Source organism: Zingiber officinale, chromosome 9B (genome assembly GCF_018446385.1).
Source record: "Zingiber officinale cultivar Zhangliang chromosome 9B, Zo_v1.1, whole genome shotgun sequence".
In the NCBI taxonomy this organism is placed as follows: Eukaryota; Viridiplantae; Streptophyta; class Magnoliopsida; order Zingiberales; family Zingiberaceae; genus Zingiber; species Zingiber officinale.
The window spans coordinates 13,336,749-13,364,269 of record NC_056003.1 but is presented as its reverse complement, the minus strand read 5'-3'; the positions used below and the strand labels follow the sequence as shown (position 1 = coordinate 13,364,269).

Genomic DNA, 27,521 nt, shown 5'->3' with positions numbered 1-27,521 from the left:
CACAACGCCCGAGGTTAGAAGAGGAATACGGTAGAAGATCAAGAGGTTTTTCTACAAGGTATAACTAGTAATTTTTCTTTCCGCATCATACTAGTTATTTTTGGAAATAATACCAAATACAAGAGGCTTACGTTCTAGTATTTCGAATATGTTTTTTCGAAGTTGTGTTCTTTTATTTTATTTTTCCTTGTGATTTGATTGTTCTTTTCGGTTAACCTAAAGTTATTTTAGGAAATTAAATATTAGATTTCTATAAAAGGTTTTGTCTAGTCTGTGGTGGTTGCTCCCATATCCAAGAAGGCCATGTGCCTCGCCACGTCAGTACTGGGAACCGATTATGGAAATTAATATTTAATGGAATTAATAACTTAAGGTGATTTGGGTCGAACGTGTTAAGTTCCGCAGGAGATCCAAGTCAAAACCTAAAAGAACAAATAGATTAAGTTTTGGATCAAACGTGTTAAGTTCCGCAGGCGATCCAAAATTTAATTTAAAAGAACACATGGTAGCTAGGAAAAGGTTCAGACCTTTGTATAAAATTTTTATACAGTGGAATCTCTAGGCTTTCCGAGTAGCAACCAACAGTGGTAACCCTAGGTGGCAGAAAACCCTAAGGGGTGGCAACCTTAGGTCCTAGGGGGTGGTAACCCTAGGTGGAGGAAAATCCTAAGGGGGGGGGGGGGGTAACCTTAGGTCCTAGGGGGTGGTAACCCTAGGTGGAGAAAAACTCTTGGGGGTGGTAACCCTAGGTCCTAGGGGGTGGTAACCCTAGGCAGAAAGTCCAGTCGGTCTGGAGGACTGGACTGACATCAGGTAATCTCTCTTGAGGGGAGTAGGTGAAGACGCGTTCCTCGCAGAGGGAACAGTAGGCGTCGGGTCGACCTAGGGTTTCCGGTTGGAAACCCGAAGTCAGACTCGAACAGTTCGGAGATTGTCAAACTTTCACTTTTATACTATCACTTATGGGTTATGAGCTAACTTTGTGCTGCAGGGTATTTTTGCGTTTAACATATCTTGTAGGGACCAAAGTGCAAAATTGACCTCGGATGAACAGTATCGAGGCGCCTCCATGGAGCTTGGAGGCGCCTCGGGTGCAAAACCTGAGCTGGTTGCGAAGCAAGCTTGGAGGCGCCTTGAAGGAAGCCAAGGCACCTTGGACAGCTTGATGAAGGCGCCTTGGAGAGGCTGAAGGCGCCTTGAACCTGATAAGGTTCGACCAGTTCAGCCCTTATCTCCGCGGCTGACTCGGCTCATTCAAGGCGCCTTGGTGAACAGTGGAAGGCACCTTGAACACCCTTTATAAGGGATCTCAACCAACAGCTCATAACAAGCAATTCCAAGTAATCTCTCTGCTACTAGCTGCTAACGACACGATCCCGAACTGCTGTGACAACCACCCGACGACCCGGAGCTCCGAAACTTCAGTTTTTCTCACTGTCGTCGATATAATTAAATTGTTTATTGTTAGCTATTGTACTTCATCTTGTAATCATTTTTTATCGAACTTATAGTTATTGCCCACACAAAGCGATCAAGGATCGCGGGCCTTCGAGTAGGAGTCGATCTAGGCTCCGAACGAAGTAAAATCCCCTGCGTCTTTCTGTGTGATTGTTCTCTGTTTATTCCGCTGTGTTTCTACTCATAGTTTTAAATCGCTGAAATAGCCACGAGCGCTATTCACCCCCTCCCCCCCTCTAGCGCTTCTCGATCCAACAGTAAGTGGATACTAAAACGCAAGTATAAAGCTGATGGATCGATTGACAAGTATAAAGCCAGACTTGTAGCCAAAGGATATAAGCAAAAGGAAGGTATTGATTACTTCGATACCTACTTACTGGTTACAAGGATTACGTCCATACGAGTGTTGATAGCCATCACAGCACTATTTAATCTTGAATACACCAAATGGATGTTAAAACTGTATTCTTAAATGATGAGTTGGAAGAAGAAATCTATATGGAGCAACTTGAGGGGTTCGTAGTTCCAGGAAAAAAGGAAAAGATGTGTTGACTTGTTAAATCGTTGTACGGACTTAAACAAGCGTCTAAACAATAGCACAAAAAAATTTGACAAAACAATGATGTCAAACAAATTCAAAATAAATGAATATGACAAATGTATTTATGTCAAACACATACTTGAAGGTCATGTAATCATTTGTTTATATGTAGACAACATGCTTATAATGGGTAGTAATCATGAGGTAATCATAAGTAAAAAAAATGTTGACCAAGAATTTCAATATGAAAGATATGAGTCTAACAGATGTTATATTGAGAATTAAAATTCTCAGGATATCTGATGGGATAGTTTTGACACAATTCCATTATGTAGAGTTAGTGTTGAAAAGGTTCAATGTGTACGATCAGTAAAAACAACTATGGATCTAAGTCAACACTTAATGAAAAACTATGGTGAGCCCATATCATAATTGGAATATTCTCGGTTAATAGGCAGCTTGATTCTCGTAAACTTCACACGTCCAGATATTGCTTGTGTGGTAAATAAGCTGAGTCATTTTACGAGTAATCCAAACGACTTCTATTGGAAAGCACTGATGTGAGTTCTTAGCTATTTAAAATATACTATGAACTACGGATTACATTACGGAACGTATCCTGCTGTCTTAGAGGGATATTGTGATGCTAATTGGATATCAGATACAAAAGATTACAAATTCACTAGTAGGTATGTATTCACAATCGGTGGAGGAGCAGTATCTTGGAAATCTACAAAGCAGACATATATTGCTTGGTCAACTATGGAATCCAAATTTATAGCACTAGACAAAGCAGCAGAAGAAGCTGAATGACTGAAGAATTTCTTGGAAGATATTCCGAGCAGGACGAAACTTGTGCCCGCCATACTTATACACTGTGATAATCAATCGACAATTGGAATGACACAAAGTAGTATGTATAATGGTAAGTCTTGACATATAAGTCATAGGCACAATACTATTTGGCAGTTGATCTCGAACGGAGTGATTGCAATCAACTGTGTCAAGTCAAAAGATAACTTGGCAGACCCTCTTACGAAGGGGCTAAGTCAAGATCAATTATACTGTTCATCAAGAGGAATGAAATTAAAAATGTACAACTAAAATGACTGTAGCGGTAACTCAACCTTGTTGATTGGAGATCCCAAGATCTTTGTTCAATGGGACAACAAAATTATAGAAGTTGTGTTAGAGCACATGAGATATATTATCTCTATCCTAATCCTAGGATGAGCTTGTGCTATCCTACCACATGTAGTGAGGTTAAGCGTATGCTTTTAATGACTTCTATACCTTTACAAGGTGGAGTATAGTAGGAAACTTTTCTATGTCACCTATGTGAGTGTGAAGACATGCCACTTCAATAAAGCACTCATGAATCCAAGATGGTGTCCATGGTAAAAATGGAACCGACCATGAGAACCAAAAGTAGGTGAGATAAGGCTCTGTGTGGATGTTATTGTCTTAGTATACACAAACAGCTGAGTAGTTCAAGATATCACGTTCACTGCGCAGCCTAATATGCTCAATAGTATTCCACTACGGAAGGTTTAAAACATCAAGCTACCTCTTCCGATGCATTGACTTATCGATTGGACTCCTATAAAGTGGCAGCATGCATACATGCATTAATTTCCATTCATATGGGGGATTATTGGATATTAGGTCTTAAAACGACCAATACAATTTTGCAAGGGACAATCAAGGTGCCATCAATCGATGAAAGTTAGAATCGACTTCTAAATCGAAATCTACGTTTCACGTAGATGAATCTAGACTATTAATTTGCTCAAAACCGAGTACGGATGAATGAAAAATTAATTATTTAAAGTTAAGCCCAAAAATAACGTTAAGGAAGTAGATGGGGAATAGTCCCACATCTGAAATTTCCAAGAGAGCATGCTTTCTTATATGCATTGCTGTGTTAATGGAGCTAACACAAAAAAGCACAGGTGCTGTGTTAATGGAGCCCGCATGCGCACGTGCGCAATGGGTGCTTTGTTGATCATAAGTGATACAATCTGGAGCGTTGATCACGAAGAGTCGCAATTTGACCTTTGGTGACCAGATCTGATCTGAAGCGTCAGATTGAATGAGTTAATCTGGCGGTCGAGATCAAAAGACGATTTGAAAAGTCACAACCTTCAGTTTGCATTCTCCTGGCGGCAATCCCCGACAGTGCCGATAGTCGTAAAACGACTACAAGCACAAAGTATTGAAGACCTCACAGGTATAATGTTTTGTTTAAACTATAATGTTGTTTCTAGTTACTAGTAAACATCTTGCATCAATCTTTTCTCTACCATAGATTCAATCTCTTATCCAGGGCACATTAGAGAGACATGAAGCCTCGAAGCCACTTGCAAATAAAGAATTTCTCTGGCTACTGGTAATGCACTAATGCTAATATTCAGTTGTTTCTTGTATCCTAATTTTGAGTGAATGATCTTTCTTTTGTGCACATGATTTCTTCCAGAATTATGTCAAGCGTCTTATATTTTTTAATTACAGTATGTTAAAAAGAACCATTTGTTCTAGGCTACTGCTCTACTTGCCTCACCTGCATTCTTTATGTACAGGCTCTTCTCAGCCTTTTTTGGGTATTTCCTTGTACCTTTCTTTATGTGGGTTTTTTGGATGATTTTTTTTTTTAACTAACTCCACTAGTATTTTGGATAATGATATCCAGTAAATTTCGGAGAAGCAGACGATGTCAAAAAGTGAGAACAGGTGAAGCATCAGGCATCAGGCATCAGGCATCAGGCATCAGGCATCAGGCAGACAAAAAAGCATGCCACTGAAGCAAGTATAGTTTGCTGATTTAGGTGAGTTCCTAAATTAAATTCAACATTGTTTTGAAATCTGGTCCTGGAAGATGAATTGGTGAGCCTTCCCGTCGAAGTAGGAGCACGGTCGTCTCATTGGGATGGAACTTAATCTAAGCCAATCACCTATTGTGCGACCATGATTAGGTTCTTCCCGATCTGACAACACAAGCATAATTGGTCTAGCTTTTAAAACACTGATACACTATGTTCTCCTGTTTCTACGGTGCTCGTATCTAATAAGTGTTCACGATGTGAACTTCCTTCGGCATCAAGTACTTTCCATTTGAATGGGAAATTCTTTCAGGGCTTGAGAACTAAGGTAGATTCCTCAATGCCTGTAATGTAAATATCTTGTAATCGTGATGGTTAAAGGTTGTCTATTTGTCAAGAACTCGAGTGATGCATTGTGACCCTACTGAGTCAATAGATGTTTTTATTTCTCTTTTCTTCCTTTTGAGGATGTTAAATGTCATTATGCATCTTTTCTCCACTTTTCACCACTTCTACATGAAGGTGATATATCAACACTAACAGATTTGTTAATGGTGGCATGATATCAAATGGTTTATTTGAATCACCCTTTTAAGTTTAACCTTTTGTTTTATATCGTCCCCTTTTTCTCTAGAATTTCGTAGCAGTGGAACTTATTTACAATTGAGCTATGATATTCATCTAGAAAATTCATCTAGAAAATTCTTAAGGATAGACACATAAATGATGGGACCTATCATTTCACTTTTTGTGGGTCCCATCATTTATGTGTCTATCCTTAAAAATTTTCTAGATGAATTTTCTAGATAAATATCATTTATCTTTACAATTCGAAGTGGCTTGATCCATTTTAAGTTTTTTCAATCCATTGAATTTATGACTTTTGCGTTCATAAATTAAATTTTATTGGGCTAGTCATTTAGCACGAATTGGTTTATCTCTTCAAGCTCATGTATTATTTAAATTTAAATGAATAAACAAGACCAAAATGGAAGAAAGTTATTCAGAAATGCCATTTAACTTTTTTTATTTTTTTAAAAAAAAACTTTTTAGCAATGTTTTTATTAAATACTGCAAAACTGAGTTTACGTGGAACATAAAGTAGCTCAAAACTGGATCGTGACAGCCCAGCGGGCCAGACCTGGTGGCCCAAGTCCAACAATTGTCCGGTCAACTGCGTACCACCAACTGCTGTATCTAATACCAAATCTAGTATCGGTTCTTAAGTGTGGATAAGTTGTGTATCGAATTTATCTGGACATAATCAACCTCCTAGATTAGTCAGAGGAAACTTAAATACCTGAATTATCAAAAATAAAAAATAACATCAAAACCTAGCATCAAAGATTAGTCAGATGAAACTTAAATACCTGAATTATCAAAAAGTAAAAAATAACATCAAAATCTAGCATCAAGTACCACCAACCGCTATCTCTAATACCAAAATCTAGTATTGGTTCTTAAGTGTATATAAGATGTGTATTGAATTTATCTGAACATAGTCAACCACCTAGAGGAAACTTAAATACCTAAATTTCAAAAATAAAAAATAACATCAAAATCTAGCATCAAATACGTCGACCACTAAAATAAAATAAATCTAGATTAGTAAACTTAAATACCTGAATTATCAAAAATAAAAAATAACATCAAAATCTAGCATCAAATACGTCAACAATTAAAATAAAAATAAATCAGCGTATAGATGAGTACCATTGTCTATCTCCTGGATTAGGTAGACTTTAACATCAGAATTATCAAATAATAATAATAATAATAATAATAATAATAATCTAGCATCCAATACGACTAAAACAAAACAAATCAGTGTGAAAAAAAAAGCGAGTAGGAATCGAATCAAAAGAAAGAAGTAAACCAACAAATCATAAAGCTAGGAAATTTCCTGTGACTGTGTTCTTGGTAATATTCAACAACTTCCACAGCCACAGCTTCTTTGTAGGAGTTAACCATAGACTAAACACTCACAGATCCAAACTCTCTCAACCGAAGCAGATCATGCTATTGTTGGCAAAGGTGCCATAACAGATTAGCAATTGCTGTATCTGAATATTACAAATCCGTATCAACTCAATTATCTGCAGGCTATTTGCAGCACACCTTTGACTTACCATAATATTCGATATGAGTTAGAACAAAGTGATTCAAATGACTAAAAGATATTGCAGTGCCATCAAACCAAAGGGAAGAGAAACTCGGAGAGTACAGTAAAATTTAGACAACCTTTTCTTCAAAAGAAATCACATTAATAGAACTACTATAGTAACTTATGCAGTTAATGTTACACACAGTCATTCCTGCAAATCCTACATGACTGGCTTCGTCTGTATCAATCAACATTAGACACTACTAGATTAGTATTCTGCAAAACTGATCTCTGATTGTGCTGTGAACCATGTCGAAGAAGCTTGGCGTCTCTTGTACTGGTGGAACATGTCCCCTTATGGTTTCCAGACAAATAATAGTGAGTCTCACTTATTTTCATCCACTCGAACTCACCAAGATATATATAAAAGAATTGCTCTACTCCGTGCTAATGCTCCAAGAGAGACGAGAAGTAAAAACAAAACAATTCTTGAGGTTCTTAAAGATCCACCATATTTATTCTTCATTTGATCTGAAGTATATTTTTTCTGCTAGCACTGGCCAATCTTCGCCTAGTTGCTGCGGATTTAGCTCCATTGCCACCCTAAAATCCTCCAGAGACATGGAGGTGAATGCATTCAGCCTTTGCGTGCACTCTGAAGACGCTGGACCATTCTGTACATAAGGATGATTTCGAGGCAACACACCATTTATAGGGTTGACCTGAGCTTGCTGCTTGAAGCTTGAAGGTTTTGGATGGTTCAGCCTTGCTCTTACTAATCCAGCACATGACCTAATTAGGTCCTGCACGTAAGCATCGACAGCTTTGTTTAACATATTAGCGCAACCTGATTCAACACCCACCAAGCCATGTACTGCTGCTATTTTCTCCATTCTTTTCATTAGGGCCCCGGTGTGACATAATTCTCCAGAGGTAGAGCTTCTGCCAAGAAGACTATTACCACTGCTAGAATCAATTGCCAATGTTAAAGATCTTTGTGCCCCGCCAACACTTGCAGAACATAATGGAATCCCAAGTGGGGCCTGTAGAGGACCTCTCTTGGAGTTCAAGTCACCAGCTTGTCGCAATTCTGAGTTTTCCACGGCTACATTATCAACTGAACCATTGATCTCAGGAACAGGTTGACTGTTAGGTGCAATGCATTCTGCCCTCGGTCTCTTCAGAGGCGGTTCAGAGGAAACATCTTGATGCTGCTGCTGCTGCTGCTGCAGCATGGGTCTTGCTAAACGGGAGGGGCCAAGAAATCCATTCTCCTTAACAGCATTCTTCTGTGATGACACAGAAGAATGGAAAGCAACTTCTGTCCTTCCGTTCTGCGTATGAGAATTAGAAGGGACGTCTTTTGTTCTCTGGTCATGGTTGCACATTCTGACCTTGTGATTCGATGTCGGCGAGGTGTGCCCATTAGTCCATACAGAGTTTGAGGATGATGGGGCTTCTTCATGATTGACCACACTCGCACCATGAGATGCTTTCTTTCCAACAGCCTTGGAAACAGCTTTGTCAAGGGAGTTTAGGGGTGGGGTTTTCGCCTGCAAAGCGTTTGCAAGGATTGAGTGAATGAGTTGATTGTGCAAACAGATATTCTCCCGGCCGAGGATCGGAATGCAGAACTTGTTGAAGTCAGACTTGCTCAACTTCTGTGCCAACAATTTATTCAAAAAACCAAAATACCTCTTTGACCGCTCGCTCCCAAGATTTCTAACAATCTGCATCTTGAGATCATTGGCATTGATACGGCTGTACTGCAAGGGCTCTGATGTCGACATCTCCCAGTGCACGGAGGGCATGCAACTCACAAGATCAAGTCTGAGCTACGGATCCTTGTTGTCTTCCAATCAAAGGAACTATAGCTTGATCCACTTCCAGTAGATTGAAAGAGTAAGGACGAATGCCATCCGCCTCATCTCAGAACGAGCTAGTCAAAATCTCGCCTTCGCGCCACAAAACCCTATAGCAGCAATGGGGGACAGCCACCACTAAAAAGGCAACGATCCCGAGCTTCAACCAACTAGAAAGACACGATCTTGAAGCCAATCGCGATCAAGCCAGGTCAAAACCCTAGAAGAACTGGACCCAACTCGAGAAGCAAAAAATTCCGGGGTCGGGAGCTCGGCAAAGCTCGCATTTCATATTGCCTCCGGAACCCTAATCCGCCACTTTGCGATGGGCGAACCACCCGAAGCGCCGAGCTAGGGCGGGAGGGGGAAGATTCCGAAGCGCAAGCGCAGGAAATAGGGCAAAGGGGGGAAAAAAAGATCGGACCTTTGCGGCGTGGATGCGAGGAGGAGAGCCGGAGCCGGCGTCTTGGAGAAAAAGCAGCGGCGCAGGCAGCGATGGAACTGCCAACTTTCTTGACCTAGAACGAGTTTCGCTCCTCCTCCGCCGTCGCCGTCTCCTCCGCTTCTGGAGCTCGTTCCCTTTCAATCAATCAACCAATCAGAGCTTCCGAATCATCATCTTCCCCTCTCTCTCTAGCTATGATTGCTCGGACTTCGTCTTCGAAATTGGATTTGTTCCAAAACTCCGGTGAATCGCGGCGGAGGCAAAAACAAAGAAAACGAATAATAATAATAATAATAATAATATATTTGATATTTTTAATAAAGATTTCGGTGAATCATTTAACTAATTCAAAATTTTATTTTTTTAAAAAATTATTTGATCTTTGAAATACTTCTATTTGCAAAATAATTATGAAAAATAAGACTTAGCGAACCGTTTACCTACCCAAAGAACACTTTTTAATGGATAATATCCAATTTTATATTTAGAATTTTTAATAATAATAAATTTATTTGGAGAGATATATTTTGAATCATGTTCTATGAAAAAAATTGATAAATTAAATTTGTTTAACTATTCTTTTTAATTTTTCAATAATATCCTGCATAAATATATTAAACTTCCATCTAATTAATTTATACTTGTATAAAATAAATGAAAGATGCTAAAATAAATATACATATGCTACAGAACACGTTTAAATTATATATATATATATATATATATATATATATATATATATTATTTATTAATTTCTTTATATATTTTAAATTAACATCAGGTCTAACTTATTAATTTGGGAGGACGATTATTAAAATAAATCTAAAAATATTTACTATGTATCAATTTAGTATTCTTGATTTAACCAATCCGAGGATAGATATCTTGGTCCATAAAAAAATATAGGAGATGGATCTCTAATAATTATGATTAGATCATGATCATGATCCAATCATAATTAATTACGATTTCTTCTTAAATTTATCATCCTTTCAAGTTATAATTTGGATGACTAATGATCGGTTTGGAGGTCATCGATAGTGGACAAATGATCAAGCAACCTGACATCGAATAGGGGTGGCTTTAAGTTATCTATTTCAACCCAAATTAATATTATAATATAGGAGGATGATAAATTTAGAAAAAAATTATAATCAATTACTATCAAAATATGATCATCATCAAATGATAATTATAAATGGTACATCGTCGATTTACTTTGATTTACTTTAGTTTTTGGAACCAGAAAAATCTGGACTCAACCAACCCTTTAAAAAAAAAAATCTCTTAATTCGTGCTCGACGTTTTAGATGCCTACAAAGCTAAAAGTTACCTGCTATAATTGCCACGGAGGCAAAATATACTAAAATATGTCTTACATTATTTTTTTAAAACACATATTATAAGATAATTGTATATAATAAATAGGCTTCTATACACCATAAATAGAGTCCACCAGACCCAAGTGCTTTCTCCACTCTCCTCTTTGTAATGGACTCTGAGAAGAAGAAGAGGAAAGACGAAGAGGAGGCGGCTGCGGCGGCGGCGAGGGCGGCAGTCAGCCTTGAATTTGGCGTTGACTCTCTGACGTCATCGCTGCCGCTTCGGTTGTTCTCCTGCATCTACTGCGGCCGCAAGTTCTTGAGCTCGCAGGCGTTGGGCGGCCACCAGAACGCCCACAAGTTCGAGCGGAGACTCACCAAGCGGAACCTCGACACAGCACGCCAAGCCAGAGAGCACCCCGCCTCCACAGCTGCCTCCACATCCCGCCCTAATAAGGCTGAAGACGGCGACGTCGTCGACTTGTCACTCCGTCTATGAGATGATTTAATTAAAAAAACTGCATGTGATAATTAACTAACTAATATTAATATCACAATCATCTAAATTCTCCTATTTAATTAGCCATTTAATCACTGTTACTAATATTATGTGGTGCTGCACTTGTTGTTGATATCTATCATGTAGTCATTGTAATCCATACTTGGTCGCTTAAACGTGACATCTGTAATATAATATATGAATATTTGTGACATATGTAATATAATATATGAATATTTGTAAATTAGTACTAGACTAATAAACTAGAAGTGCAATACAAGGGTTATTCTTCCTTATAAAAGTTAATTTAATTTTTTATATTAAATATTAAATTGATAAGAATAGATATTAGATCTTAACTAAAATGTTGAGAAAAATATACTTTCTAATGTCGTCGGCCTAAGGTATTTATAAAGCTTCTATGCTCGTAGTGTTACCAATTCTAAGATGTGGGATTAAAGAGAATCATGACAATACATATTTTTATATAAAAACAACTAAAGAAAATTATAATTACTAATAAGTCTTAAAATTATTTTTAGTGTGAAAAGAAAAAAGAACATTAACGTAATTTCATTTTGGGCTTCAACAAAATTAGTTAATAAAGAGTCTAGATTCTTAATAAAATAGTAAGATAATTCTTTGCTAATTGTTATCCATGTTAATGTGTGAGTTGTTGATGTGTATATTGTTGGTGCAATCGTTCTCAAGTCAAAATTGACCAATTTGATTAAGCTCGGGTTGGTCCGAGCTTAAGTTTCGATGTTTCACAATATGTGAAAGAGAAATCAAGTAGATCAATGAAGATCAGATACTTGATTTAGAAAATCTTAAAGGTTAGACATCAGAAAGTGCTAACTTGAGGTTAGGCAATGAGAAACCCTAATTTGAGATTAGGCAACGAAAAGTCCTAACTGAAGATTATACAGTAGGAAGTCCTAGCGGCTAGCAAGTGAAAGACCTAGTTAGGAACTACGCAATGAAAATCCTAGCGGGGCTAGGTGGTAGAAGTCCAATGAGAATGTTGGCAAGGAAAATTTCAAGTGGATCAAAGAGGACCGTACACTTGGTGAGCTAGTTCCAATAGGTCAAGGTTGGTCCGATATTAAGCAATGGAGTCTCTATCGGTTAAGGATGACCAGATGTTGAGCAAAGAGAATCTTGGTAGGTTGAGGTCAACCGGATCCAAGAAAGACATGAATGCAGTCCTGAATTTAGTGTTACTAATCGATTGGGGTTATGTGCAGGGGCGGATCCAGTGGGGGGACGGCATCGGCGGTCGCCCCCCCCCCCCTTGCCGGCGGTGGAACTTCTAGTATTATAGGGTTCCATCGGTAGAGATGAAGGATATTGTCCCTTGTTTATCGTGATTTGCCCCTCCATACTTGAATTCCTGGATTCGTCACTGGTTATGTGTCAATCGATTGATAAACCCTAAATTCGGATTTAGGGTTTGGGATTGGGCAATCAGTTAGTATAATTGATTGAAGGCTTTTTCGTGGAGTACAAAAGGTGTCAGACTCGATTAATGCAATCGATTTCGACAATACTCATTGATTAGGCAAATTGATTGGACAGTTTTCACGAGGAAACAGAAAGGTGCTGAATCGATTGCAACAATTGATTTAGCATTGTCAATCGATTGGGAGTATTTTTTCGTGAAAATAGAAGGCTTCGGAATCTATTCACTCAATTGATTAGGAAGTTATCAATCGATTGGAATGACTCACCAATCAATTGATCGAGTGAAAAAGAGTTATTCTGTAGGTTTTGAACGGTCGATCTGACGTGACAATCAATTAAGGGTAAGACCAATCGATTGATAGACATTTTCAGCCCAAGAGAAACCCTAGCAAAGAGGGTTTCGTAATGTTTTGGAGAAGCCGGTTCTTGAGGGTTTGGGAGAGAAGTGTTACTATTTTTCTTACCACCAAGAGGCAATCTAAAATAAGAAAAGAGCAAATAAAGCAAGGTTTATTGTTGTAAAGTAGTTTTCAATTGTATTTATTTTTGGATTCTCATTTTCTTGTTATGTTCTTATAAGAACAGTTTGTACGAGACTTTTCTATCGTTGAAAAGTTTCCGATAAAGAAATATTCATAGTGGAACTATGAGTGTGTATATCTATATGTATATATAATACAAAAAAAATTAAAATCGAAAAAAATTGGGTGTGAAATGGATGCGCGGGATAATAAAACTCTCTATATATATATGAGCTTTGTTATCCTACGGATCTTATGCCACATATCTCATGCAAATCTGAAAGAAAAAATGCTTTGAATTTTTTTTTATGTTTAATATTGTAACTGAACCATTAAATCCTAAAGATAAAATTTTATTGACATAATTTAAAACTTATAAAAAAATAAAAAATAATGTCGTTATATATATATATATATATATAACGCAGTATTGAAGAATTTTGGTAGAACTCTTTAGGAGAAAGAGATATTTTGTTTTCTATTTCATAAACTTTTGATTACAAAGCCATTATATAGACTTGAAAGAAACTTAGAGGGTAAGTAAGCTTAAATGCTAAGTAACCGTTTAGCTTATCAAGGTGACTCTTTGATTCATACAACAATTGCATGCACGATGGAAGAGTGATGGTCCAACTTCCTCATAATGATGGTCAACACATTAACTTTAACACTCCCCCTTAATGTGTTGTCGGATTCCAAGTTTGGCTCGGAGCTGTTCAAATCTTTCTCTCGGAAGCGCTTTTGTGAAGATGTCAGACAATTGCTCCTCAGATCGACAGAACTCAAGTTGAATTTCTTTATCTTCAATTGCCTGTCGAATGAAATGATGCTTGAGTGCTATATGTCGAGTTCGGTTGTGGTGAACTGGGTTCTTAGCCATAGCGATTGCAGATTTGTTGTCGCAGTATAGCACGGTTCCTTCAATCTGATGATGACCGAGATCAGCTAAGATTCTTCGAAGCCAAATTGCTAGTGAAGTGGCTACTGATGCTGAGATGTACTCGGCTTCCGCAGACGATTGTGCAACACTTTGTTGTTTCTTGGACAACCATGAGAATATTGCTGAACCAAAAGAGAAACAGTACCCCGAGGTGCTTTTCATGTCGTCTAAGGATCCACCAAGATCACTGTCACAATAACCGACAAGGTTAAGTGCGTGATTCTTTTGAAAGCTTAGACCGAGGTCGGTTGTCCCTTGAACATATCGTAAGACGCGTTTTGCTGCACCGAGATGAAAATGGCTCGGACTCTGCATAAATCTTGAGAGTAGACTTGCAACATACATGAGATCAGGTCTAGTTGCTGTGAGGTATAACAAATTACCAATGAGGCTACGGTAATGAGTGGCATCCGCTGCTTTTCCTCCATCTTCCTTTTTCAATTTCTCCCCCATAATGAGTGGTGTAGAGACAGGATTGCATCCCAGCATGTTGAATTTCTTCATAATCTTTTCTGCATATATCTTTTGGCAGATAAATACTATCTCTTCTTCTTGGTAGATCTCCATGCCCAAGAAATGTCGAAGTAGACCCATATCGCTCATTTCATACTTTTGAGTCATGTCATTTTTGAACTCTTCAATCATCTTCTTGTTGCTTCCAGTGAAAATTAGATCATCAACATAAAGAGTGACTATAAGAACATCATTACCTTGCTGCTTGACATACAAAGTTGGTTCACTCTTGCTCTTCTCGAATTTTGTTTGGTTGAAATAGTTGTCGATCTCACTGTACCAAGCGCGAGGAGATTGTTTAAGTCCATATAGTGCTTTCTTAAGTTTGTAGACTTTTTCTTCTTTTCCTTTTAGGATGAAACCCTAAGGTTGATCTACATTCACTTCTTCCTTCAATTCACCATTGAGAAACGCTAACTTGACATCAAGCTGATAAAGTTTCCACCCTTTGCTAGCGGCGAATGCAATTATAGCTCGGATTGTGTCAAGCCGAGCTACTGGGGCAAACGTCTCCCCGTAGTCAATTCCAAGCTGTTGAGAATAACCTTTGGCAACTAATCTTGCTTTGTGTTTTTGAATGGATCCGTCTGGGTTGTGCTTGACTTTATAGATCCATTTAACACCTATGACTTCTTTATCTGTCGGTTTATCAACAAGCTCCCATGTCTGATTTTTTTCAATCACACGGACTTCCTCCTCCATTGCTTTTTTCCACGATTCTTCTTTGATTGCTTCATCAAAGTTCTTAGGCTCAATGGAGCAATAATTGCATGTAGCATATATATCATCTAATGATCTGTACCTTTTTGGAGTTGTGCTCGGGGATGAGGAGTTTGATGAAGTTGGATCAGTTGAGCTTTCGTCATTGGGTTGAGATGAGCTTGAATCTGGTGTGCTTGGCTCAATTTCATCTTCTTTGTCAGTACTGATCAAAATGTCTTTCTTCTCAACTTTGTTTTCTTCCCAATTCCATAAAGCATTTTCATCAACTTGAACATCTCGGCTAATAATAACTTGACCCAGCTGTAGGTTAAATAGTCTATAACCTTTGCTCATGGTACTGTAGCCGACAAAAATACATCTTTCGCTAGATTCGTCAAGTTTGCTTCGTTTCTCTTTTGGAATTTGAGAATAGCAAATGCTTCCGAATACCTTGAGATGGTTCACCGATGGTCTTCTACCACTCCATGCTTTAAACGGAGTCTTGTTTGGTATGGCCGTGGTTGGGCATCGATTGGATAAGTAAACGGCTGTGTAGACTGCTTCAGCCCAGAAGATTTTGGGTAAACCTTTCTCGTGCATCATTGATTTTGCCATTTCAACGATTGTCTGGTTTTTCCTCTCGGTAACACCATTTTGTTGAGGGGTGTACCTTACCGTTAGTTGCCTTTCTACTCCTTCATCTTCACAAAAATTATGAAATTCTTTAGAAGTGTATTCTTTGCCTCTGTCACTTCTTAAGGTTTTGATGAAGCATCCACTCTGTTTTTCGACGAGACTCTTAAATTTCTTGAATATCATGAATACTTCGGACTTCTGTCTCATGAAATAGACCCAAGTCATGCGAGTGTGATCATCGATGAAAAGAATGAAATACCTATTCTGAGCATGAGAAAGGGTGTCCATCGGTCCGCAGACGTCGGTGTGGATAAGTTCCAACTTTTCTTTAGCTCTCCATGATACTCCTTTTGGGAAAGGAAGTCGATGTTGCTTTCCAAACGCGCATCCTTCGCATATATGTTGCTTTCCTTCTATTTGAGGAAGTCCTTGCACCATACTCTTGCCAGATAATTCTTTGAGGCTTTGAAAATTAAGATGACCAAGTCGTCGATGCCATAAGGTTGATGTCAGGTAGTCCGAGGTAGAAGCTCGATGAGCTTTTAGATCGGCATAATTAATGTTGAGAGCGAAGCTTCGATTGACCATTTTGATCTTTGTCAACACCTTTGACTTATCTCTCCTGTCAAATATAACACATTCATTGTTATCGAAGCAGAGCTTGTACCCATTTTCCACCAATTGTCCAAGGCTGAGTAAATTTTGACTCAAGCTCGGCACACACAAGACATTGTTGATGCAGCTCGGACCTTCCTTCGTCTCGATGGCGATTCTCCCAAGTCCTTTTGACTTTGTTTGCTATCCGTTTCCAAACTGAACAGGAGCATTGATGCTATTGTCGATCTCAGAGAAAATTTCTGAGATCGGCGTCATATGGTTGCTACATCCGCTGTCTAGCAACCATTTTCCTTGCTCCTTGTTGGTGGCTGTGTGACATACATAGAATGTTCCATGTGTCTCCTCAGCTGTTTGATTTTCTCCAACCTGATTTGCCTGATAAGAGTTCCTACTTCGGCAATCTTTGGCGAGGTGACCAAATCGATTGCATATTTTGCATCTCGATTGGCCTTTGAACCAACAGTCCTTCTCGGAGTGATTTGGCTTATTGCAGTTGCTGCAATTCGATGAGTTATCTTTTCCTCTTCCTTTTGAGTTACGTCCACCTCGTCCTCTTGATTTCCATCCACCTCGTGATTGGCCCTCTCGTTCGTTGTTACCAATTTTGAGCTTTGATTGGAATGCACCCTCTATTGGCTTTTCAGAATGTCTGGACAATCTTTGCTCGAACGATTTTAGGGACGCCATCACTTCTTGAACTGTGAGTGTTGTTAGGTCCTTTGTTTCTTCAATGACGGCAACAATGGGATCATATTTCTCAGGAAGACAGATGAGAATCTTTCGTACCAGTCTCTGATCTGTAATATCTTCACCATGAGATTTCATTATGTTGACCAAATCAAAGATTCTGGTTGAGAATTCCATGAGTGTTTCTTTCTCCTGCATCTTGGCATTTTCGAATTCCTTGAGTAGTGATTGGAGCTTAATCGCTCTCACTTTCACATCTCCTTGAAATTCGCTCTGCAAGATCTCCCATGCTTCTTTAGCAGTGTCGGAACGCATGATTCTGGGAAATATAGCCTTAGTGACTGCTCTTTGAAGGATTGAGAGAGCACTTGCGTCGGCTTGTCGAGACTTCTCTAATTTCTTCAGACCGGCTTCGTTGAGGGCAGTGGTTTCCTCGGGCTCTTGCACTCCATTCTCCACAATCTCCCATTGGTTAAGAGATCGAAAGATGGTCTTCATCTTTATGTACCAGAAATCATAGTCTTCGCCATTAAACTCTGGGATGAGATGGTTGATGCTTGTTAAGCTCGAGCTGGCCATGGATTTGGATTGGTAGAACCTGGAGGCTCTGATACCAACTATTGAAGAATTTTGGTAGAACTCTTGAGGAGAAAGAGATATTTTGTTTTCTATTTCATAAACTTTTGATTACAAAGCCATTATATAGACTTGAAAGAAACTTAGAGGGTAAGTAAGCTTAAATGCTAAGTAACCGTTTAGCTTATCAAGGTGACTCTTTGATTCATACAACAATTGCATGCACGATGGAAGAGTGATGGTCCAACTTCCTCATAATGATGGTCAACACATTAACTTTAACACGCAGGTTAATTGTTATTTGAGATTTACCTAGCTTTGAAACTTAACAAAACTTCCATTTCATATAAAAATTTTCTAATAAATCAATAAATAGACCATCCCTAATTTGCATGACTAATCAATGGTCGTTTACAGAATCTATATAATTCAACTGATGTAATGAAAGTAGGGATGACAATTTCTTCATGTACTGAGAATTTGATATCCAACAGAGAGTACGAAGGAATTTTTAAATCTAATTAAATAATCGAGTCATTAGATAGGTAGATTTTTGAATTCATTATAGCGATGAATTTGATAGAATTCTCCTGGTACCGAACCTGAATACTCGATATTATATATATAATTTTGTTACGTTATCATAATCCCATTCATGATTATATATATATATACACACTAGGCGATGCTTCGTGTATGACCATGAGCGATGCGCATATATGACATTGCCAGCTCAATAAATACACGAGAGAATTTTCCCAAATTCTAAATTTCTCTCGCTGCTCTCTCTCTCATTCTCACCTTTTCCTTCGCCGTCATCTTCCGTCGCAACGTGCTCCTGCCGGGTAAGCAAAAGTAAAGGCGTTGCAAGTTACTTGGACAACTTATAGTCACATGCTTGTTCTCGAGCTGACTGGAAGCTCGAGAAACTGTCACCGAACACATAGCCGTCGACGCTGGTTTACTTAGCACCCCTCTTCATTCTCGTGAGTCTTTCCACTCCACTATTTATTTTTCAGTTCTGTACAATATTTTTTAGGTCTGATATATGCTACAACGCACAAGCCCTAGTCGTTTTCTTACGAGTTTTTGCTTATATAATTTGCATGGAACTTCCCAATCATCAATTCCTATATTTGATATCCAATGGTAATCAGTTTCATTTTAAGTTGTAATTTCCTACTGTGATCGTAATATATATTAGAAGGAAGGATTTATACTATAACATACAAGCACGACGTCTGCAGTTACTAGGAGAATTAGCTGCTACACATTGTAACAACTACTTGGAATGTTAACTGCTACAACGGTGTAGCAGCTAAATGTCCAAATAGCTGTTATAACATGTAGCAGTTAGCCGTCGAAGTAGCAGCTACATGGTAAGTCGTTTCATTTTAAGTTGTAATTCCCTCTATTCCTAATTTATACTTGTTTCTAAATGATCTATTTAATTAACATAGGGAAAAACATATGTTGTCTTTATTGGACGTATAGCCACTACAACGTTGTAGCAGCTAATTGGAATGTTAGATGCTATAATGTTGTAGCAGCTACTTGAAATGTTAACTGCTACAATAGTGTAGCAGCTACTTCAACGACTAGCTGCTACAATGTTGTAATAGCTACTTGGAATGTTAACTGCTACTACTTGGAATGTTAACTGCTATATTATTGTAGCATCTACTTAGAATGTTAACTGCTACAATTGTGTAGCAGCTACTTAAAAATGTTAACTATTACAATGGTGCATTAGCTACTTCGACAGCTAGCTGCTACAACGTTGTAGCAACTACTTCGAAAGGTAACTGCTACAACGTTTTAGCAGTTAAGTTGTAGCAGCTAATTGGAATGTTAACTGCTATAATGTTGTAGCAGCTACTTCGACGACTAGTTGCTACAACGTTATAGCAGCTACTTAGAATATTAACCGCTATATCATTGTAGCAACTACTTCGACGACTAGCTGCTATAACGTTGTAGTAGCTGCCACTACAAGAAATTTGGAATTCAACAACACCTAATAGACAACGATTTTTTAAAAAAACTGTTGTCTTTTTTCTTTTTAACAACGGTTTTACTGAAAACTGTTGTTGTTGACTATTTTTTCTTGAAAAAAGACAACAATTTTTATAAACTGTTGTGTTATATATGTCAAAGACAATAGTTTTTTAAAACTGTTGTCTATGAGCTTATTTTTTTTATCTACAACAATAATTTTAATTAATTGTTGTTTATTTACTACAAGAAATTTGAGATACAATCACACCCAATAGACAACAATTTTTTAAAAAATTGTTATTTTTTTCTATTTAACAATGATTTTATTGAAAACCGTTGTTGTTGGATATTTTTGTTTTGTAAAATACAACGATTTTTAATAAATTGTTGTCTTATGGATGTCAAAAATAATAATTCTTTAAAATCATTATTTTTGAGATTATTTTTTTGATACAACGGTGGCTGATAACTATTAATATTGTTTGTATAGTAATAGACAATAATTTTATTAAATTGTTGTGTATGTATGTGTTTTGGTGTCTAAGACGACGGAAATTATTTTACAACCCTAACTTTTTTCCCCACCTCCTCTCTCAGTCGCGCGTGACTCACCGACGCCTATCGAAGGATGCCTTTGTCGACCTCTTCTCCTCCGTCTCCTCTGCTACTCATTTTGCGACCGCACGGGGCTCTTCCCTTCCACTGCTCTTCCTTCTCCCTTCGCCTTCCCAACCATCTCACATGGCCTCACTGCCGCTAGAGCCCCATCATCCGACGGAGCACGACGCCTTCCTTGTTGCCGCCGCTCCTTCCCAGAGCTCTCAGGTGGGTGAGGGTAAGGTATTATCCTCTCGATCCTCCTTGCTTTTCTTCGTCCCCCTTGGTAATTCTTCACCTTGTATGTCGTTGGTTTTCCTACTTCCTGTTGTTGGTATTCTAGGTGATTCAAACTGTGTGCCTTGATGTGAATGATTTTTTTGCTCATTGATTTTATTTTTCTGATCCTCCTTGGTCCATTATTTTGTAAGGTTGAAGGCCTCAATTTTTTTGTTCTCTTAAACAACCCCAGTTTTTTGATAAATTTTTAGATAGCACAACTTTCATTGTCTTGCTCGATCTCTTCATCTCTTATATGTAATGTTATTCATAGTTACCCTTTTTCATTTTTCATGATTTTCAGCTGTTCATTAGCTTTTCCTTTAAGATATCACAGTTTTATGCATTCTAGTGATAGCATTTTATTTCAATTGTATGCAGATCTCTCTATGGTTGGTTTTGTTGTGGAAGCCAGTCCCAGCCATGGTCATTGTTGCCAAGATATTCTTTGCAGGTTTGCTTGATACTGTATTTTTGACTCCCCATTTTACGAGTGTTAATGAATCATGGAAACATTTTCCACTTTCACAGTTGTGAACAGATGTGTATCAGAGATATTCAAAAAAAAAAAATTCCAGAGATATTCAATTTTTTTTCATCATTCTTTTCCTATAACATGTTTTGGAGATTAAGTCTCATCAACACGCTTTGTCTTATGTGAACTAGAGATATTAAAAAATATATATCATTATTTTTTCAGTAACATGTTTTGGGGATTTTAATTAGTGACATAGATGCACTATTTGTTTTTTGGCCTCTAGTTATTTAGTTTGCATGTGTTACTCCTATATCCAGTTTAGCCAAGGCAAGGCTTGGGTCTTAGCTTTTCGAGTCTTTTGTGTTTACATGTTTGTTGGTTTTGACCCACATCCAATTCCTAGTTTATGGGCAACCTAAAATTAGTAGCCAAACATGCAAAGTGCCAAAATGTTTCCAGCCATCTCGAGGGAAAAAAACCCTTGTATGATGCTACAGTACTTTCTTATAATGCACAATGCTTCATTATTATAGCTCCTTTTGATTTGGTCAAATTTATGGTGGCTTTTAACTATAAGAATGTCTTTTCTGATTGTCATGATTTGTAAATGCTATAGAGACTTGGCATGGAATCCTAATTATTGATTTTGTAGATGTTCATCAATGCTTTTGATAAAGCTGCCGACTTGGATGTTCTAGACCACCCAATTCCAAACTTCATCTACTACATGGTATTATATTGTTTTGTATTGATAAACTATTTTGTCTCAGTTTTTGTTGCTTTGAACTATATCATCAGGGGATTTTTCTCTCTCAGTTTACTGAGCTTCTATGTTAGTTGCTAACTCTTGCTTGATTGCAAGTATTCATGTTCCTTGAGTAACTCTAAGTATTGACCTTCATATTTATTGTTTTACAATTTTTAGTTGTTTTGTTTTTGCATACATGTTACTACCAATTATGTAAATCAAACTTCTCGTTCATAATGAATCTCAGCAAGCTTCTGTTGCTGAGGAAAATGATGCAGTGTTCATGATAGTTCATTATGTCTATGAAACATATATACTTTGAATAATTTAACTCTTTTATATAGTGTTAATAATAGTTCTAAATAGTTTGGTTGTTTTCATTATTAATTGTGTAAAAAGTTCAGATTCCTTATAGATAAATGTTTAATACTGTGTGATCAATCACTTCTTAATGCAAATTGTGTCCCTCTTTTTCACTTTTTTCTTGTAGATTTTTGAATTTTGATGTTTTATTCCCGTCACAACTGCATATGCTCATGATTCACATGATTCTTTCTTAAAGGTTGAATCTTGATGTGAAATCTATCTCTTATTGTCACCTATGCCCTTCAAATTTGCTGAGAGTTGCAAGAGGTCTGTTTTTTCATACAATTATTCTTTTATTGAGGTCTATTTTTTCTTAGAAGCTTATCTTGAGATGTATGAAATGTAATAATATTACATTTCAATTATTTGATGGTTATGTGACATTTAGGTCATGCAATTAGAATCTGGTGTACAATTTTGATTTCTAATTTGTAATATATATCTTTATTCGAGCAGGTGTCCTCAAGAGTATTGGGAAGAATGCCGAAAAGTCGAAAAAATAGAAAGACTTTAGCAGGTCAAGGAACACTGGGAGCTACAATGTCACCTCTTCACTAGCATCTAAGCAGAAAAATCTCATGCGTTGTAAATATTATTTTCGAATGTTAGAAAATTCTATATTAAATTTTATTTTCAAATTTAGTATTTTGAATGATTTATAATACTAGAAAATTATATATTAATTTTTTTTATTTTTATCTAAAAAAAGACAACGGTTTTTCACCGTTGTCATATGCAGTATAAAACTGTTGTTAAAAACACACACTCAAAGAAAAGACAACGGTTTTTCACTGTTGTCTTTGAGCGTGTGCTTTTAACAACAGAGCCTTTAACAACAATTTTAAATTGCCTACAACAACGGTAAAAAACTGTTGTTTTTAACCTTTTTTCTTGTAGTGTACTTAAAATGTTAACTGCTACAATGGTGTAGTAACTAATTACACAATGTAGACTGCTACCCTACAATAGTTTCTGCACGTTATAGCTGCTACCCTACATTAGCTGCTACACGTTGTAGTAGCTACTTTGACACTCCAAATAAATTTTTTTTACCAATTTTTTGTTATATAGTTTACAGGAAACTTGCCAAACATCATTTTCCACATACCATTCGATGGTAAGTTTTTTCAATATAAGTTGTAATTCCTTCTAATCCTAATATATATTATCATGCAAGGGCAGATAAAGCAAAAATATATTATGCAATTACTATTTTTCCCTCATCGACCAAAGTTTTAACCCCTAAACTCAGCATGCGACAAATATTTTGAAAGAATTTTATTGAAATGGTGAGCCAGAGAACTTCTGCTTCCTGTGCATATCGTAAGAAAGTGTATTGGAAAAGTAATTACCCTCACTTCAAGGGTCTTTTCTTATCATCACTACACATAAATGATCAGCAGATAGTGTTGATAAATGGAAGCTCATTTGCTTGGTCCGTCTCCATGTTTGAAATTACAAATATCCGAAGCCTTATACAAAATAGATTTGAAAATTGGGATATTGAAGTCAGATGTTTCATCTTTCATAATAAGGAGATTAGCTTCACAAGGAAAGATGTTTCATTGATTCTAGGGCTCCTAGACCAAGGCGACGAAGTATATTTGCAATAGCATGCAGCTGTCACCCCCACTATTTTTTCAACACTTGAGTAATGTGGAGTGCACATAGAATGAACTAGAGAACAAGATGATCAACCTTAGCAAACAACCTTTATCTGCTAAATCTAATACTCTCTTTTGCCAATTTTTATTATTGTATTTCTTTGTTTGTATTTTATTTACTACTACTAGCAATATATCTAGATTACCTGTACAATCACTAATTGATTGTGTGGATGGTTTTGAAAATTTAGATAGGTATAATTGGTGTAAGGATATATGTGACTATATGAGCTCACAGCTGGGGGGGTCATTGGTGTGATGCTTTCATAGAGGCCTAAGCTAGAAGGCCTTGAGGGAAATCAAGCTCCCATGCTCAAAGGGTTTGCACGTCTCCTCACTGTAAGTTCTTAACTTTAATGATAAATTTATATATTTTATGCATAAAATTTTATATTTAACAATTTTTATTATATTGCATGTGTGAATGTGTGAGCATGTCAGAATAATGGATCCTTACAGACAACATGTCATTCCAAGAATATGCAGATGGAAGTGGTCAAACTCCCGTGTGAAGACAATAAAGTCTAGGATTGTAGAACTACTTCCTGCCAAAATAATTGTTGATTTAAGTCCATTGAATCTAGAGATATATCTGCTCTCAAATGATTTCCCGGAAGATGTTGTAGAGCATATAGATCAACAAATTACTAAGAGGTTTATACAATTAGTTTCTGAGAAAATTCCTAAACAAGTTCCTGAACAGGTAGCCAAAGCTCAGGAATTTACTGCAGAATATGTTCAAGAGAAAAAGTCTTGTATAATTTGCCAAGGGAGGGCAAAATTATTCAGTTGGAGTATGGGATTGAGGCCAATGCCCAGCTCATTACAAAGATGGAGATCGGAATTAGTGAGTTAATTGATGAGATTAAATTATATGCCAGTGATTCAGAAACTACAATAGTTGACAAAGATAAAATAATTAATGAAAAGGACAGAATTATAGTTGTAAAAGATAAAATTATAGTAGAACAAGAGAGAAAAATCAAAGATCTTCAAAGTTAGTTACTTGACAAGGATATAAAGGCATTACTTGCTAATTGGCCAATAACAAGGGCAAAGAGGAGTACTACAAAGAGAATCACACCCCCACCTATAAAAGAGATTGAGGAAGTGGTTGTGGTTAAAAGAATTAAAAAAAAAAGTTAGTTTCCAAGATGAGCATGAGACAGAGATGACCAAGGGCAAAGGAGAGGAAAATATTGAGCATTCTATTAAAGGTCAAGAAGCCCCTATCTTATCTGCGAATATAGCTGCCACATCTTCATCATCTAAACTCTTGCATATGTTTGTCAAATACAAATCCAAAATCATAAAGGTATAGTTTAGGTTGGTTAAATGGTTTGTCTTTTATTCCTATATCACACATAATTACTTATGGAGAAAATTTTTGTCTATGTATTTGTTCAGCAAGCAAAGATATATTTAAAAAAAAATAAAGATGATGTTGTGACAGAGACATTATTGAAATTGAGTCAGCTAAAGTGAGTCAAGTGTTCGTTGATTCATACACTTACTGTAATGGAAATATATGATAAATTATGTTAATATTTGTATTGTGAACACAAGGATAAATTACATTTGAATTATCTTCTTATTGTATAGTCAAACAAACATTTCATAATGTTGACTAAAATCAGCTACACATATTTAGAAGTTGCTATAACACATGCAATTTTCGTAACTGTTCCAATTGTAGTAGCAATAGGTACTAGTGTTGCAAAATATAATTTATGGACATGTTTTATTTTTTATTTATGTAAGGCTACAAAAAGGCAATATGGTCCAACAAAATAATTTCATTAAATATGATATCTTTCCTGGGTGTTTTTGATTGGATTGTAGCCATAAATGACGATTGCATAAACACATATTTTGCAATCATTGGAGAGGAAGCCAAAACCTCTAGCATACCAACTACTACTATTGAGTTTTTTTCTCCACATTTCCTCTTATAATGTTTGTGTGCATACATAAGATTTGTTTGAAATGATATCGTATGAGGCATTTAGTCTATCAACAAACACTGACAATGTCTAACCAATCAAATATATATTCTGTCCATTAAATAACACAGACGATCACTAGCACCTTTTGATCATAGACCTTCAAGAAGCTCACTATATGCATTATAACTCCCTTGGAGCCTCAGAACTGTACACTTCTAAGTATCAAAGTTTTGTAAGTATCAGCCATGTTGAAGAAATGAATATGTATTAGCTTTTTGTGTGTAATAGTTACGAACTTCATCCTAATGTAGGTGGATTTTTTAAAAAATATAGACCAATCTTACTACGATATATGGTATCCAGGACTACATTCGTTAATGTCAAGAGACTTTGACGTTTCTATAATCCCGGGTCCAACACAAATAAAATCGTAAGTATATGTTTATCCATATTTTTTTATACATCTCCATATTCCTGTTTGTAATTATATTATTAATAATGTGAAAAAAAAACTCTATCTTTTAGGTTAGATTGTGCATTTTTTGTTATATGGTATGCCGAGAGTTGAATGTACCAAAGACCAACAAATTTTGGACAAGCTAAAATGAGAGAATTTAGTTTTAATGTTGGTCATAAAATTTTTACTAACAAACACTGGATTATTGAAAAGCTAGTGGTGTAAATTTATTGTAAAACTAATGTCAATTTAAGTTACCACATCAATTTTGCCAAGGTGGTATATATGTTTTGTAAAACTGTTGTAAATGTATGGTCAAGCTGCTACAGGATGTAATAGGTATTCTCAAGTAGCTGCTACACTGTGTAGCAACTAATATCAAGTAGTTGTTGTTAGTACCTCGTGGTAGTTTTGATGTGATCAACCAAGTTAAGTTATGTCCTATGTATTTGATTCTTATGTCTAAGTGTGTAGGAGCTTAGGAACATAATAAGTCGAGTGGAAGACGCAGCTAGCGAGAAGGATGGCACAGGAAGGGAGTCGACAGGCTCGGTGCATCTAAGGTGTTGATGCAATATTTCCTAGGTCAAGGTTGACCTGGTTGACCTGGTTGACTAAGCTTGAGTTAGCTCAAGCTTGAGTCTTGATGTTTGGGTTTCGATGTTTGACAATACATGGAGATTGCAGGTGCAATCGTTCACTTGGGAAGATTGTTGGTGTAATTCTCCGTTGGTCAAGGTTGGCCAGTTAGATGTGAAGAGGAGTCATGTAGGTTAAGACTGACTAGATACTTGACTGAAAAGTCATGGTGAGTGAAGCCAGGTGAAAAGACCTAGTGAGTGAAACTAGGCAGTATGAAAAGACCTAGTGAGTGAAGATATGCAGTATGAAAACCCTAGTGAGTGAAGCTAGGTGAAAGTCTTAGTGAGTGAAGTAAGGCAGATGGGAAACCCTAGTGAGTGAAGCTAGGTGAAAGTCCTGGTGAGTGAAGCCAGGCAGATGGGAAGTCCTAGTGAGTGAAGCTAGGCAGATGGGAAGTCCTAGTGAGTGAAGCTAGGCAGATGGGAAGTCCTAGTGAGTGAAGCCAGACACGTGGAAATCCAAGTGGGTCAAGGTTGACAGGGCACTTGGTATTGAGAAGTCCAAGTAGGTCAAAGGTTTGACCGGATACTTGGCACAAAAAGAAAAGTCCAAGTGGGTCAAAGTGGTTGATCGAACACTTGGTGAGGAAGTCCTAGAGGGTCAAGGGTGACCAGACGCTAGGCATGATGCACCAACAGG

The 27,521-nt window shown here is 37.1% G+C and overlaps 2 protein-coding genes across 2 annotated transcripts; one reads left to right on the top strand and one right to left on the bottom strand.

Moving 5' to 3' along the window:
* Positions 1-6,992: 6,992 nt before the first annotated feature.
* LOC122025364 lies at positions 6,993-9,493 on the bottom strand. The gene has a single exon (XM_042584169.1). It carries the CDS (start codon positions 8,731-8,733, stop codon positions 7,438-7,440), a length of 1,296 nt encoding a protein of 431 aa, XP_042440103.1. The 5' UTR covers positions 8,734-9,493; the 3' UTR covers positions 6,993-7,437.
* Positions 9,494-10,720: 1,227 nt separating this feature from the next.
* Positions 10,721-11,050, top strand: LOC122022824 (zinc finger protein 7-like). The gene has a single exon (XM_042580938.1). It carries the CDS (start codon positions 10,721-10,723, stop codon positions 11,048-11,050), a length of 330 nt encoding a protein of 109 aa, XP_042436872.1.
* The last annotated feature ends 16,471 nt before the right edge of the window (positions 11,051-27,521 follow it).